The 16,108-nt window shown below is 50.0% G+C and overlaps 1 protein-coding gene across 2 annotated transcripts in view; it reads left to right on the top strand.

Annotated features, from left to right (window-relative positions):
- Nucleotides 1–16,108, top strand: part of TNR (tenascin R) — a 368,751-nt gene that overhangs the window by 301,252 nt on the left and 51,391 nt on the right. For both annotated transcript variants that reach the window (XM_083621543.1, XM_083621542.1), the window contains 3 exons: nt 7,925–8,401; nt 14,228–14,491; nt 15,644–15,759. In XM_083621543.1, the coding sequence (XP_083477669.1) occupies nt 7,925–8,401; nt 14,228–14,491; nt 15,644–15,759 (857 nt within the window). The remainder of the gene's footprint in view (nt 1–7,924; nt 8,402–14,227; nt 14,492–15,643; nt 15,760–16,108) is intronic.

Below are 16,108 nucleotides of genomic sequence, written 5' to 3'. Positions count from 1 at the left end.
AGAACAAGGCGGGGACAAGAACACAAGAGTGCCCCTCTTTTCACCTGTGAAATGTTGGGATGTTTACAAACCCATATTGAATCATTTTGAATATGGTCAACAAACCTACCTTTCCTCTTATTCCAAACTATATTTGACATGTTGTCAGAGACTGCCTCTAGGTCCCGGCTCACAAAGGACCAACGCTAGCCGGTAGAACGGAATAAAGTCTTTATTGAAGTATAGTTTCCATTTCCACATCTTAGCGTGCGTCTCTACGTCTATTCCCTAGATCGGCGAAGTCCCATCTGAATCTCCGCCTCCTGTACACCAGTTCAAGACCCTAGCCTTGCTCCACCTTTTGCGTCTCTCCTTTCGCCTCTGGGTCCTACCACCCCCCGGGGTTCCTTCCTTCCTGGATGCCTCGGATGCGGACCCTTCGGATTCCTCCCCCTCCCTTCGGCGGGCTTTAGGACCTGGCTCCCTTTCCGGGCTGCTCATTGCGCCTCCCTCTGGTACATTTGAACTTGGCGCGCGCGCTCTGTCTCCGACCCTCCTCTCTACCGTTTCCTCGCTCTCTGACGCAGGCGTGGCTGCTGCCGGAGAGCTGCCTGTCGCTGGTGCCTGGAACTCCTCCCCCCTGCTGCTCTCTGGTGGAGTAGCTGGTCCGGATTTCCAGCTGCTGCTCTCTGAATCCCCTCTGGTCCCTTCTTCCTGGGGTGCCCCTCTTGGTAACCCCCCAGCTCTGCCCACGGGAGCCCCTTTCTGTGAATCCTCCGATTCGCTGGACAGACTTAGAGATCTCGGACGGCTATCATCGCTAACCTCTCCTTCCGATTCCTCGCCATCCGTTCCCTCTGCTCCTGAACCCCTGACATCCATCCCCCCCTCGAAGCCCCCCCTTCCCCCCTCCCCTCCTTCCGGTGTGGGTTCTGGGTGCTCCGTCGTGGCAGGGGTGAGTGCCGGATACAGTTCTTCCCTCGTGTCGTACATTACATCGGGCAGGTCTGGCTCGTCCTCCGTGCGCTCGTCGACGTCGATCTCCTCTGCTTCCATCTCCCTGCCTTCGTGTTCAAATCCCACGTCCTCCCCCAACACGTCCATGTCCATCTCTCCCCCGTTCCCCTCTGAGGGTGATGCCTGCCAGGGACCCCCCAGCCACTTCCTGCGCCACTGCTCCTCTGGTTGATTATCCCACCAATAGGAGCGGTCTGAGGCAGAACCCGAGGGTGAACCTTCCGGAGAGCGTATGTGTGGTGCCGTCTCCTCGTCCGAGTCGAACCCCTGGAACGTGCTGCCTGAAAGTGTGGGTGTGAAGAGCCAGTCATCGAAATACTCGGCTGGCATGGGCCTGTGTGGGAAAATGGCATGGAACTCTTCCTTGAGAAGAGGCTCGTCCAAGGCATAGCCCGGCACCCAACTGTTGGCGCTGGCCGGGGTATCCTCTCTGGCAAGAAGGTATTCTACTCCCTCTTCCCCCCATCTCGAGTCTAAAATCTCTGTGGCTTCGTTGATGCGCTCCCCTCTTGGCGACCCCCTTTCCCTGGGTCCTTCTCTGGGCGGATCTGGTGCTGTGCCTGGCTCGTGAAATCTATGCGGTGCTTTGTAGGGCGTGAGCACCGATCTATGGAAGACCGGATGCATTCTGGAACCCTCCGGAAGCGCTAACCGGAAGGCCACTGGATTGACCTGTGCCTGGACTTGGTAAGGCCCTAGCTGCTTATGCCCTAGCTTCTTCTTGGCCAACGATCTGGTCGGCACTGCTTGCGCTGCTAACCAAACCCAGTCTCCCACCTGTATGTCTTCCCCTACTCTCCTGTGTCTGTCAGCCTGCAGTTTGTATGCGTGCTTTGCCAGTTCCAACTGCCTCCTAAGCTGTTCGTGGACTTCCTGCAACTCTGACGCTAATTCTTCCGCTGCCTGCGGCTCCCCCTCCCCCACTCTCTCTAAACCTGGGAAGGTTCTGGGATGCCTCCCGTTGTTGGCGAAGAACGGCGTCACCCCCGTCGACACGTGCTTCGTATTGTTGTAAGCGAACTCTGCGAGGGGCAGGTAGTCCACCCACGTGTTAGGCTGCTGATTGGCGTAGCATCTCAGGTACTGCTGCATGATGGCGTTGACCCTCTCCGCTTGTCCGTTGGTCTGCGGGTGTCTCGCCGACGCTAGATTGATCTTGACGTTCAGGATGCCCATCAACTTTTGCCAGAAGTTCGAGATGAACTGCCGCCCCCGGTCGGATAGAATAGATCGTGGCAGACCGTGGACCTTAAACACGTGGTCTATGAACAGTTTGGCGGTCTGTTCTGCCGTGGCCACCTTCGCACACGGAATGAAGTGTGCCATCTTGGTAAACATGTCCACCACCACAAGCACTGCCGTCTTTCCCCTCGAACTGGGCAGATCCGTGACAAAGTCCAGGGCCACCCGTTCCCACGGCTCAGACGGCGTCTGCAACGGTTCCAGCAATCCCGCCGGCGGTTTGTGCACTGACTTGGCTCTTTGGCAGGTGTCGCATCTCGATACGTAATCCGCTACTTCCCCCCGCATCTTGGGCCACCAAAAGTCTCTGGTCACTAGTTCTACAGTCTTTTCTCTGCCAAAGTGCCCGGCAGTGGGGGCGTCGTGTAGCTGCTGCAGCACCCTCGCGCGGAGGTCATTCCCCGGCACGTAGAGTGCTCCCTTGCGGATGAGCAAACCGTCTCTGATCTGGAACTCGTCGTCCTTCACCGTGCCCTTGTGCACCTCCTCCATCTTGGCTAGCGCGAAGGGGTCCTCCTGCAACGCTCGACGTACGGCGTCCAGATCCACGGTCGCCGAGGCGCAAGCCCACGCTTCCGGTGCGAAAATGTGCTTGGCTGCCGACGGTGCCTCCTCCTCGAGGTATTGCGGCTTTCTGGACAAGGCATCCGCCATGATGTTGTTGTCACCCGGGATGTACTCTATCTTGAAGTCGAAGTCCGCGAAGAACTCTGCCCATCTAATGTGCCTCTGATTCAGGAACCTCGCCGTGCGCCAGTACTCTAGATTCTTGTGGTCCGTGCGGACCTGCACTGTGTGTCTGGCTCCGATAAGGAAGTGCCGCCACGCCTTGAACGCTGCATGGATGGCTAGCAACTCCCTGTCCCAGATGGTGTAATTCTGCTCCGACTTGCTGAGCTTCCTTGAGTAGAAGGCGCACGGCCTCCAGTCCCCCTGCTGGTCTTGTTGCAACAGTACAGCTCCCACGGCTCTGTCTGAGGCGTCTGTCTCCACCCTCATCGGTCTGCTGGGATTCACATGCAGCAGCTGCTCCTCGGACGCGAAGAGACGCTTGAGTTTCTGAAAGGACTGCTCCGCTTCCTCCGTCCAGAGAAACTTCTTCTTCTTGGAGCTGAGCGTGTCGGTGATGGCCGCCGTTTGCATAGCGAACCCCTTGATGAACTTGCGATAAAAGTTGGCAAAGCCGACAAACCGCTGGACTTCCTTCCGATTGCGCGGGCTTTTCCAGTCCAATACTGAGCGAACCTTGGCGCTGTCCATGGCGAGCCCCTTGTCCGACAGTTTATAGCCCAGGAAATCCACCTCCGTCACGTCGAACTGGCACTTCTCCAGCTTGGCGTACAGCCTGTGCTCCTTTAGTCTCTGCAGAACTTCCCTGACATCCCTCTCGTGCGCCTCTCGCGACTCAGAAAATATCAGGATGTCGTCCAGGAAGCATACGCACTTCTTGTAAAGGAGTCCCGCCAACACGTGATGCATAAAGGCTTGAAAACAGTGAGAGCCATTTTGTAATCCGAAGGGCATAACTCTGTATTCGTAGGTGCCCAGTGGTGTGAACATGGCCGTCTTCCACTCGTCGCCCTCCCGCACACGAATCAGGTTGTACGCGCCTCGCAGATCCAACTTGGTGAAAACGCGTCCTTTCCTTACCGTCGCGAGCAGGTCGTCTATTTTGGGCATGGGGAAGGACGAGGGCTTGGTTTTCGAGTTCAAAATTCGAAAGTCCACTACAAGCCTCTTCTGGGGCGTGTCTCGCTTCTTCACAAAGAATACTGGGCTGCCCCCTACAGCTTTCGACTCCCGGATGAACCCGCGCTTCAAATTGTGGTCTATGAACTCCCTAAGTTCCTGCAGTTCATCCTCAGACATGGAATACAGTTTCCCTGTTGGCAGCGTTGCCCCCGGCAGGAGATCAATCTTGCAGTCATAGGGTCTGTGGGGGGGCAGTTTGTCCGCCTCCTTCTCGCAGAAGACCTCCAAAAACTCCTTGTACTTGTTGGGCACCGCTTGCACCATGCCTAGGTGTAGCTGCGGTGCATCCTCTCGCCCCTCTCCTTCCTGGCAGGTCTGGATGCAGTGCGCTGCGCAGTAGGAAGAGCAGAAGGTCAATTGCCGCTGGTACCACGCTAATGCCGGGCTGTGCCTATCCAGCCAACTCATGCCCAACACTATGGGCGTGTCCGACAATTGGGTGACGTTGAAGCTGATGACTTCTCGGTGATTCCCAATTTGCATCACCATAGGTGGTGTCTGCTGCACCACCTGCCCCCCTAGCAGTTCCCTGCCATCCACTGTGACCACGTTCAGGGGCAGTGTGGCTGGCAGTAGCGCTATGTTGTGTTGTTGAAGGAATTCCAGTGCGATAAAGTCCGCATTACTGCCAGAGTCAATCGTAATCGGCACTTCTAAAGTGAGACCACTGGGCAGCTGGAGCGATGCGGTGAGCTGCACCACTGGTTTGGGCGGGAGGGGATCCGTGGGCTTCAAAATCTCTGGGGACTTCTTCACTGACTCGCCTGGCTGGCCCCCAGTGCTTCCGTTTCCCTGCCGTGGTTCACTTTGCTGAGTTGCTTCCATTACTGTCATTGAAGCTGCAGTGTGCTTGTGGAGCCTCTGGGGACACTCTTTCGCCATGTGCTTCGAACTGTCACAGATGTAACACTTCCTGTTCCCTCTAGGCTGCTTTGTTTTGACTGCTCCCAGTGTTAAGGCTCTGGTGGCTGAATGAGCTCTAGCACCGCCGATCTCCATTGGCTCCTCCCCCCCTGCTTGCGGAGGCGTTGATTGCGCACGCGCGACATCCCTGGGCAAGAGGGAGGGCACTCTGGCTGGTGTGCGTCCCCAACGCCCTTCTCCTCTGTCCCAAGGGCGGTCCTCCAGCCTCACCCCCACTGCAAGCGATCTGTCCACCACTTCCTGGGTGCTTTTGGGTCTCTCCCCCCGCGCTATCTCATCCTTGATTTGGGGGTTCAATCCTTCCCAATAAAGATCTCTAACGGGGGGGGAATCCTTGTCCCACCCCAAGGCATTGACCAATGCAAAAAAGCGGGAGTGATACTGCCTCACGCTGGCTTTCCCTTGTCTCAGCTCAAATATGTCCTTACGGGCAATGTCAATGTCTATTTTCGATAGAAAGCAAGAATCCATCGCTTTAATGAATGCAGCTGAACTCTGGAGCGCTGGGTCCATATCTCTCCACAGATTGCGCAGACATGCTTTCGCCTCTCCATGCAAATGAGACAAGATAAACCCCACTTTTTCTTGCTCATCTCTAAACTCTTTCTCCAGCAGTTTCAGCGCAAACTGCACGTCTGCTCGGAAATTGGGGTACTGCTGCAAATTCCCATCAAAGTGAGATACAATGCTGCCTCCAGTCCTTCCCAACCCGATTCCCTCGGATCTGGAACCCGTTTGTGCCTGCTTAGTAAGCACTTCCAACCTGGCTTGGAGATCTCGGCATGCAGCAGCCGCTTCATCCTCTCTTTTCCTGGAGGCGATTATCTCTGCGCTGAGCTGCGTTACCGCTTCTCGCAGGGAAGCAATTTGCTCTTCAGTAGACATGTCGCTTGACTTTTGTGAGCTCCAAAGGCACCAGTCCTCTTTCCTCCCTGCTTCGCTCCCCACACGCCGCTTGAGTCAAAGAGAACTGATGAAAACTTCTGGGAGATGGGACTTACTGTCAGAGACTGCCTCTAGGTCCCGGCTCACAAAGGACCAACGCTAGCCGGTAGAACGGAATAAAGTCTTTATTGAAGTATAGTTTCCATTTCCACATCTTAGCGTGCGTCTCTACGTCTATTCCCTAGATCGGCGAAGTCCCATCTGAATCTCCGCCTCCTGTACACCAGTTCAAGACCCTAGCCTTGCTCCACCTTTTGCGTCTCTCCTTTCGCCTCTGGGTCCTACCACCCCCCGGGGTTCCTTCCTTCCTGGATGCCTCGGATGCGGACCCTTCGGATTCCTCCCCCTCCCTTCGGCGGGCTTTAGGACCTGGCTCCCTTTCCGGGCTGCTCATTGCGCCTCCCTCTGGTACATTTGAACTTGGCGCGCGCGCTCTGTCTCCGACCCTCCTCTCTACCGTTTCCTCGCTCTCTGACGCAGGCGTGGCTGCTGCCGGAGAGCTGCCTGTCGCTGGTGCCTGGAACTCCTCCCCCCTGCTGCTCTCTGGTGGAGTAGCTGGTCCGGATTTCCAGCTGCTGCTCTCTGAATCCCCTCTGGTCCCTTCTTCCTGGGGTGCCCCTCTTGGTAACCCCCCAGCTCTGCCCACGGGAGCCCCTTTCTGTGAATCCTCCGATTCGCTGGACAGACTTAGAGATCTCGGACGGCTATCATCGCTAACCTCTCCTTCCGATTCCTCGCCATCCGTTCCCTCTGCTCCTGAACCCCTGACACATGTGCATGTCACATTCTGCAAAAATACTGTTTTTTCCTCTTTCATCCAACATAAATTCATTCTGTGTGTCTTACCTATCATTCATTTTTCTATTGATTGCATCTCTTCTGTATTTAGGGTTGATCCAAAATGGCACAGCAGGGACGCTTTTCATGACACCTTTCAGCTACCACAACACGGGGGTTTGTTTTAGCCATCTTTAAGCAGGGCCCCACAGACAGGGGCAAAACTGTTCACATTGGTTATCCTTAGCTGGCAGAGGTTCCTTAGTTTCCCAAGATGGGATAAGGATTGCAATTCTGAGCCCCGCCCCCAACCCTGGGAACATTGTTCTATTTATTAGATAAATTTTTAAAACCATCACCCCTTTGAAAAGGTAGAAAAAATTTCAATATTTGGATGTCCATCACACTCCCAGTGGCAACTAGATGCCCCTGTTAAAATATTTCCCAAGATCCCTGAGGCCTAGAATATTCCTGTTGCCAGGGCTTCTTTTCAGCCAGAAATCATGGGAAATCAGTTCTGGCACTTCTCAGGTGGACACCATTGCCATTATAAGAGAACAAGGGAGGCGTTCATGGTGAATTCCGGCACCTCTTTTTCTAGAAAAATAGCGCTGGCTGCTGCAGCATTTAAGGTGCCAGGATAGGAGCAGGCGACAAACATTACCTCACAGAACACAACGGAGCATGCTCATGAAAGCATCCCCGGTACAACAGATCTCCAGAACACCTGATGTCCATTCTAAGGACTTGGGCATTGTGAGGAACTGCATTTGCCATCTTCCATGTGAGAGCTCTTAAGATATTTGAAGACAGCTATCATATCTCTTCTTAGTCTCCTCTTTTTCAGGTTAAACAACACCCAGCTCCCTCACCTGTTCCTCATCTGACTTAGTTTCCAGACCCTCTATCATCTTGGTTGCCCTCCTCTGCACACGTTCCAGCTGGTCAACATCCTTCTTAAATTGTGGTGCCCAGAATTGGACACAAGTACTCCAGGTGTGGTCTGAGCAAGGCACAATAGAGCGGTAGTGTTGCTTCCCTTGAACTGGACACTATACTTCTGTTGGTGTAGCCTAGAATAGCATTAGCGTTTTTTGCTGCTGCATCACACTGTTGACTTGGGTTAAGCTTGTGGTCTAAGACCCCTAGATCCTCTTCACATGCAGTACTGCCAGTCCAGGCGTCCCCCATCTCATATTTGTGCAGCAGACTACGCCTGCCTAAGATAAAGCACACAAAGTGTGCTAAGTACTATTATTAATGGCAATGCTTTTCTCCACCCTTCCAGGGCAGCTAGATTACATCCCCCACTGCAGCGGCCATGGCAACTTCAGCCTGGAATCCTGTGGTTGCGTCTGCAATGAAGGCTGGGCTGGGAAGAACTGCTCCGAGCCCCTCTGCCCCATGGGCTGCTCAAGCCGGGGCGTGTGCGTTGATGGGCAGTGCATCTGTGACAGTGACTATAGCGGAGAGGATTGCTCAGAGGCCCGCTGCCCCACCGACTGCAGCTCCCGGGGGCTCTGTGTGGATGGAGAATGCATCTGCGAAGAGGGCTTTGCTGGGGAAGACTGCAGTGAGCTCAGGTGCCCCGAGGACTGCTCAGGAAAGGGGAGATGTGCCAACGGGACTTGCATCTGCCAGGAGGGCTACGTGGGGGAAGACTGCGGGCAGCTGAGATGCCTCAACGCCTGCAGCGGGCGCGGATTCTGCCAGGAGGGCCTGTGCTCTTGCGAGGAAGGCTACCAGGGGAGAGACTGCTCAGCAGGTAGGATGGCATGTCAGCCAGGCAGGCTGCGTGATGCCCTCTGCACAGCCCATGTTTCCTAGTAATTGTTCCTGCTCAATCAGTGCACATATTTCTCCTTTTTATAGGTTTTGCAGATTCCTTCTTTTGTTTTTGTTTTAAAAAAATGTTGCTGCTATGCAGCTGTAGGCATGCTAGCGTCCTGGCTTCCCTTCCATCACCCATCCGATGCATTATCATATATTTACATAATAATGTCGAAGCTATTGTAACTATTTCACAGGTACAACCAGATCCATTGTGAAAAGCTGACATTCTATTAAATCGCCTTGACTTTGTTTAAAAAGGGAGATGTCACCGTAGCGAGTTTCCCCACATGCTATGATGAGAGAGGGATGGCTGCTATGAGAGAGCAGGGAAGCTGTTGAGCACAGTTGGTATGGCAGAAAGGGAAGAGGCTTCGGCAATGCCTTGTGGCAGAGGGACTTCAGCAGCGATCTTTGGGGTAAGAAGTCAGGTGTTGCCACGAGAACTCAAGACTGAAATCTTGAGACAACAGCAGTGAAGGCTCGTCTATTGGGCTTTATAGGGCACTGCCCTACCATGCTCAGTCTGCCCTGAACCAGCCCCCACATGCCCACCTCCTTGCAGTAAGGGAGGCACTGCCAGGCACCTTCTCTTCCTCCTCGGTCTCAGTGCTGCCTTTCTAGAATTCAGCAGGCAGCAGAATGGGGACAAAACCAGAAATAGTTGGCTCCACCTATGTTTGGTTTATTGACTCTGGCTCCACCTACGGTTGGCTGGCCGACCTTCCACCCAGTGTACACCAGCCTCCACTGGACAACACTGGTGTATGGGGCTGTTCAAATAATTTGCTCAGGAGCCCTGACCTCAGAAACAGATACTGGAAGGAAAGTCGTCAAAAGCTCCATGACTGGGGTCAGCTGGGATGCCATTTTCCTATTTTGCCAAAGGCAACTCCAGGAAGGATCAAGAAGTAAGATTCCAAACTGTGATCTGACTAGCTGCTTTTCTATTTAACTGTTGGCATCTGAAAGACCCATTTGCACACCTTAGAATGCTGTCTTGAGAATTCTACAGAAGACAGTTTACTGAGTTGCACCCCTGGCTTTTGCTATGGTGAATGTGCCTGATCTACTGTGGCCAGGACTACATCCTGGGCCTGCTTGGGAATTCTTGCCATTCTTTAGTGAAGCAACAATGTGCCCTTGTCTTTACTGTTTTAAAAGTATGTATCTAGAGGAGCGTCAGGGCTGTTATCGAAAGCGTTTTTCCACTTGTGTCCACTCAAGGAGGCTATTTGAGCAATAAGATAAAAGCACCGCTTGGCATTTCTCACTTAAAACAACAAGCTTGAATCTGATGAGGGGTGCTCAGCAGCACAGTGCTGTCTCCTAACCCAAAGCAGTTTGATGTCTCTGCTAAATAAATTCTCCACCCCTGAGGGAATGCAGAAAAATGAAGGCAGTGGCCAGAATCAAACACCCTTTCAATCTCCAACAGCTTATTTTCCAGGACTCTTCTAACTACTATTGCCCACCCTTTTTGCAAACTCTTTGGGCTGATCAATTCCATCACATGGAGTAGAACAAAGGCTGCTTCTCTTCCCTCCCCACTAGGTGTACTGTACACATCTGCACGGGGATGGCATGTCCAAAGTCAGATAGAGACATAGGCTGGCACCAGACCCGCCTTTCCTCCTGCCCATAGACAGCATGATCAGGGAGAACAAGCGAGCACCAGGTGGTGCACTAGATTGGCCCAAAGGTATGGTCCACACTGGTCCAGCATTAAAACTTAATTCCAGATGGATCTTTTCAAAGAAATGAAACAAGAACGTGAGATCAAGAACAGGATCACAGCAGAGGCCCATCTTGTCCAGCATCCTGTTCTTATGGTGGTCAAACAATTGGCATTGTGTGCAGTCACACCCTCAAGAAGTAAGTCCCTCTTGTTCAATGGAGTATCATGCCAGGTTAGTGTGCATGAGATTGCACACTGTCTGCCCTTTCTGAGTCCACGATAAAGTCCACAGTTCTTGTGGATCATTTGTGGTGAACGAGTAACACTGAGCTGATCCCTCCTCCGCAAAGGGTAAGAAGAATATCGGAAGTAATGCCATCAGCAAACACAGTGGCATGGCCAAGGGTTTAGCAGCTAATGTGAAAGGAGTAATTTGCTCTTGCTAATTAAAAAAGCCGTGGTGTTCCAATGTTGACACTGACATTTTGATATTTGCTCTCCTGCACACGTGAGGTAGACTCAAGAAAGGCGCTTTCTCCTGCCTTATTATTTACAGCAGGCTGCACATGCAGAATCTTTAAATCCCAAATGCCCTCTGCTTATTAGAGCTAATCTTTGTTGTGCCAAAGGTTTTCTGGTGGAAGAGAGAGAACTCACGTATTTTTGCATTGCCCCCTTAAATCCATTATTTTCAAATTCAAAATCCTTTATTAGGCATAGCACACCACACATTATCAAACAAACATCATATACAGACTGTATAAAATACGGGCTCAGCGAACACAATTTATCCCAGTCCTATTCTTAACTCCAAAAAATAAATCGATGTACATAGATAATATAATACAACACAGCAACATCACCTACCATTAAGAACCACTAAGTCTCTCTATCATGGCCCATTCTTTCTTCATGGACAGCACTCAAAAATTCAGCCACTATAACAGTAATTTGATCATCGCTGTCCGCCAGCAGGTCCTGAACAGTTGGTTGTGTAAAAATCTGTCTATTAAATTTTAGGGCCTCAAACAATTGTCTTCTGGCATAACTGCCAAAATCACAGGAAAAGAACACATGCTCCAGAGTATCGGGTTCCTGTTTTCCGCATTTGCAGAGACGCTCTGATTCTGGGAAAGCTAAGTATCTTCCTCTCACTACCACCGAGGAAAACATGTTAAATCTGGCCAACATAAACAGCCTACACAGTTCATGTTTCTTCAGATTTGTCATGTATCCCTTTTGGAAATCTCTACACAAAGGTAGATTTAAGTGGGTAGGAGAGCAGGTGCTGTGCTTTGCAACCTCAAGCATGGCGAGGACACGTTTTTCTGTAAGAGTCTTCCTGATAATTTCCCATGTATCTTTGGGATCAGAAATTTCAAAATCAGTTAGAGTGAGCCCTATCGAATCCAATTTTCTCCTGCAAGTCAATGATAGATTGTGAATTGCACTATCACTTAAAAGATCGTAAAGTAGAGAATTAGGGGATAGGGCTCTATAATGGAGGAAGATCCAATCTTTCAAGGTCCTCAGCCATACTCTTACTGATAAAGGCAATATTCCCAGCTCACAACATATTGTTTCATATTTTACAGAGTTTGCAAGTCCTAATAATGACCTCAGAAGGGATGCGTGAAATTTATCCAACCTCTTGAGGTCACCTGAAATCCACACTGGTGTGCCGTATAGAAGTTGGGCACAAAGTTTCATGTCAATCACTTGCAATACAGCTGGAATAAATCTGTTTCCTACTGAAAAGTATCATAAAGGCCACATCATAGTTTGACCTTTTTCCTGCGCTTTTCGCTAGTACATAAGCCTTCCCTACTCCCCTCTGCCCCCTTTTAGCAGTGCTGCCTTCACCTTCTCTTTGAGATGCCCTGTTTAAGATTGCAAACCTTTCTGGGCAGCCGTGGGGGTTGCATATACACCACACATTCAAAGCACACGCCTCCCCAAAGTGTAGTCTGTAAAAGAAAGTGTAGCCCTGTGAGGGAGGGAATTACAGTTCTGGGGATTCTCTGGGAGGTATTGTGTGCTTGAAATATGCCTTGAATGCATGGTGCATATGTGGCCTGTGTCATTTCTGGATTTTGTAACCAAACAAACCCCCGTGTTGCAAAGAGAACGTCAGCAATGTCTAGGCAACACGATGACCATATACATACGCAATAGACAATCTTTATAGAATTCCTTCAAACCAAAACAAGCACAAAATGAAATCTTTAGGCTCAAAGTCTCTGAAAATCTTTAAATGAAGCGAGGTACCAGACTTTGTACGATGAAAGACAAGCTGTGAAGCTTTGTATATTCAGCAAATATGATGTCCAACACTGAACAGTGATTCCGGATATTGACTACTGTTTCATAGAATTCTTCATCAGTGTGGTGGGAGGATATAGAATTGCTTCATAAACTGGAAATAAAATTTTACAGATGATGACCTGCATGCACATATCACTTTACAAAAATTATAAACTGTAATACAAACAGTAATGAAAAAGAGTACATACCCCATCTTATTTCGAATGAATGTATGTAAATGAAAATATCAAATGCTGTGGAACAGTGCTCATGTAATAATGTAGTCACTGCTACTAACAATATTTTTTGAAAAACATATAAAGCCAACTCCAGGTGGTACTAATAACAAGGAGGTTTGAGTTAAAGGTACAGTGCAAAGTAACAATACAAATACCAGGAGATTTCTGGATTTTGGACACCTTCTGCCACAGCAGAAAAAGTGACTAGGTGAATAGGACAGTGACTTATGGCTCTCCATCCGTCTAATCTAGTTCCAAAACACTGAAATTTAATGCACAGACCTCTACAGAGTGCTTTCCGACTCTCCCTCAGTTTAGACTCTGGCATGCTCAAGGACTGGCCTCTTGTCATGGTGGTGGTGTGCCCTGTTTGTAAAGTGGGGAAGGCACCATCTCTGTGTATGGAAGAACATTGCAGTCTTCTAAACCTTCACACAGGTTTCATCCACACTTCCACTTCTCCTGCCGCTTTCCCCTGGGGAAACCCACTCTGTACCGTTGAATCAGAGCAAACGTCAGTGGGGGTTTCTGTGGGCTGATGTTTGCACTGATTCAGCAGGGAAGAGTGGGTTTTCAGGGGAAAGTAACAGGGCAAATGGAAAACCACTTGGACCCCTCCATTCTAGGCACAGGACAAGAGTTAGGTATTACAGAGCTATAATTACCTGTTGGATTGATGCTAAAAATCACAATCTGGTTAAAACGGGACAGTTGGAAGCTATATTTATGTTGATCAGCTATTTAGGATAATGTTTTGGATTTACTGTATATCTATTTTTGCAACCCTAACCATGTCTACTCCTAAGCTAAACCTATTTAGTCCAATGGGCTCCATAGAGTTAGGATTGCAGCCTTAATCTCCTCACTATCAAACAGCTGATTTACATAAATGCACCTTAAGTGTTGAAACTATGAACATGCAACCCTCACTCCTGCTTCAGGATGAGGGACCTGCTGGTGCACCCAGCCCATAATTCAGTTCAGTTACTGGGGGGAGGGTTGTTTAACTGAAAAGAACCACCTCTTTTCAGTTGCTGTGATTGGGAACTGAAGAGCAACAAGAGGAGACACTGTGCAATACTTTCCCTCCTTGCTGCTTGGCCCACCAAATTCCTTCCCAGATCTTTTCCCTATGAGGAGAAAGGCAGCTGGGGGGTGATTTTCAGAGGAGAAACAGCAGGAAGAGGAAGGGTAAAGCAACTCCTGCCACCCCAGTTATTTGCTTCAAACTGGTAGTCTCCCATACCTGTTCTCTGGGGGGGTACATTTGCTGGAGAGGAAGGTGTGGTTGCAGCTGCTGGTTGAGGAGATTTCAGTTTGTTACATCATGATGCATGAAATGGTCCATGCAACCCGAACTTATACAACTTTACTTGGAAACCACTTGCATTGAATTCCATAGGCACTTTGTAAATGTGTTTCAGATAACTGCCTTAGTTCACAGGCTGAGTGGGGAGCACATCTCAAAGACACGTAGCTCCTTGCAGAGATTTGTGGGTCACCTTACCTCTTACGGTCAATATATCGGCTCTTCCTCCAGTTGCTCCACCTGAGAACCTGCGAGTGGCTGCAGTTGGCGACAGGTCCATCGACCTGGAATGGGATGGGCCAATGGCTGTGACTGAATATGTGATCTCCTACCAGCCAGCAATTCCTGGGGGTCTGCAGCTCCAGCAGCGGGTGCCTGGGGACTGGAGCAGTGTCACCATCAAGGAGCTGGAGCCAGGCTTGACATACAACGTCACCATCTATGCCGTCATCAGTGGTGTGCTCAGCGCCCCAGCTGGTGTCAAGGTGGCCACCCGTAAGTATTGCATGGTTTTTTGGCACCGAACATGCCATTTAAAATGGAGAAGGAACTGCCTGAATGTTTCCGCCTCTTCATGGAGGGAGATGTTCTTCTGATTGATTTAGAAGAGAGAAGAGCACTCTTGGGTGAGGGAGGGGAACCTGTGGCTCTCCAGATGTTCTTGGACTCACAACTCCTATCTGCCCCAGCTAGTATGGTCAGGGGTCATAGGAACTGTAGTCCAGCAACATGTGCAGAGTCACTCTATGCAGTTTTGCTCAGTGGACTTCAAAGATTAATAATAGGTTCTTGTGGTTCAGATAGTATGATTTTGGAAGACTCCACTCAGGATCAACCTATCTAGGAATGTAAAAAGAAAAAGGAAAGAAAAGCAAAACAACTTACAAGTTTTACTTTCTCCTTGCATTTTGCATGGGGTGTTCCCCCTTCATTCTCTTCACCCCACGGATCTGGGTTCAGAAGTAAAGTCTGTGTGCGGTGGACAAGTTTTGTGAAATCACTCAAGTATACACAGCCTAGCAGAGATTCCAGGCAGGCAGTGAGCTGCATTGCTCCAACAAAGAGGAGTTTATTGCTAGACAGTTGACATCCTCAGAAAGAGGAGCTGAGAGATACAAGCTATAGATTCAATCATGCATATTTATACCTTTGCATTGCTCCATACAGCACCAGTCAACGTTTGTACTTCTCAAGTTTTTGTGTGCTCATCCTGATGCTGCATTCTTCCTTAAATGTCATCTCTAAGAGCAGACACTCATTTTAGTAGGATTGGCAAAATAATTTTAATCTTCATTACATTACAGTTTGTTTAGGCTGTTAGGTGTACTGAGAATGGAATTTTAAAAGTTGATTAGATCAGAGCCTGACGGGAGCTGGAAGCAACCCCATGGTCCTGTTAGGGGCTCTCAATATTCTTCCATTTCATATTCCTCAGACCTACCTGGAATGCTAAGAACTGAGACCTTCTGCCTGCAGTTCAGATGCTCTACCACTGAACCACACTTCCATCGTAGCTGATTTTCCCACTCATCATGGTTTTGATCATGGAAAGTAGAGATTTGGGTTACATGTTGACAATTAAAACTGGGTTACGGTGCAGCTAACACAACCTCTCCCCCCCACCCTTTCTTCACCACTATGTTCCAGAACTCTCCACTCCACAAGGGCTGCAGTTCAAAACAATCACGGAGACCACCGTCGAGATGCAGTGGGAGTCCTTCTCCTTCTTGTTTGATGGCTGGGAGATCAGCTTTATCCCCAAGGTAACTGTACCATTTAGAGTGGTCCTTCTTCCAAGAACACATTCTCACCATCCAACTGGAGCCCAGGAGAGTCAGACCATTGTGTTTCAGCTGGGTTACTTGATTGTCAGAGGGTTTTTTTGTGGGGAGGGAGCAAGGGGCAGGAGGGAGGCTGAATTGGTTGATGCCAGTGTCCCTTCAGATCCACCAGAGGACAGCAGCAGGAGGACACAGCAGTGTTAAAAGCTAGCTGTCATCTGTTTGTGGCACGATGTGGTCCAGATGCCATTGGCTTCATATATGGTGGCACTTTGGTGAGTTCCTGGTTCTCCTTTCCTGCCAGGCGCAAATTACATTGGTCAGCTCCATC

The sequence above is a fragment of the Podarcis filfolensis genome, assembly GCF_964270895.1.
Source record: "Podarcis filfolensis genome assembly, chromosome: 6".
In the NCBI taxonomy this organism is placed as follows: domain Eukaryota; kingdom Metazoa; phylum Chordata; class Lepidosauria; order Squamata; family Lacertidae; genus Podarcis; species Podarcis filfolensis.
This window is presented reverse-complemented; position numbering and strand designations above follow the sequence as displayed.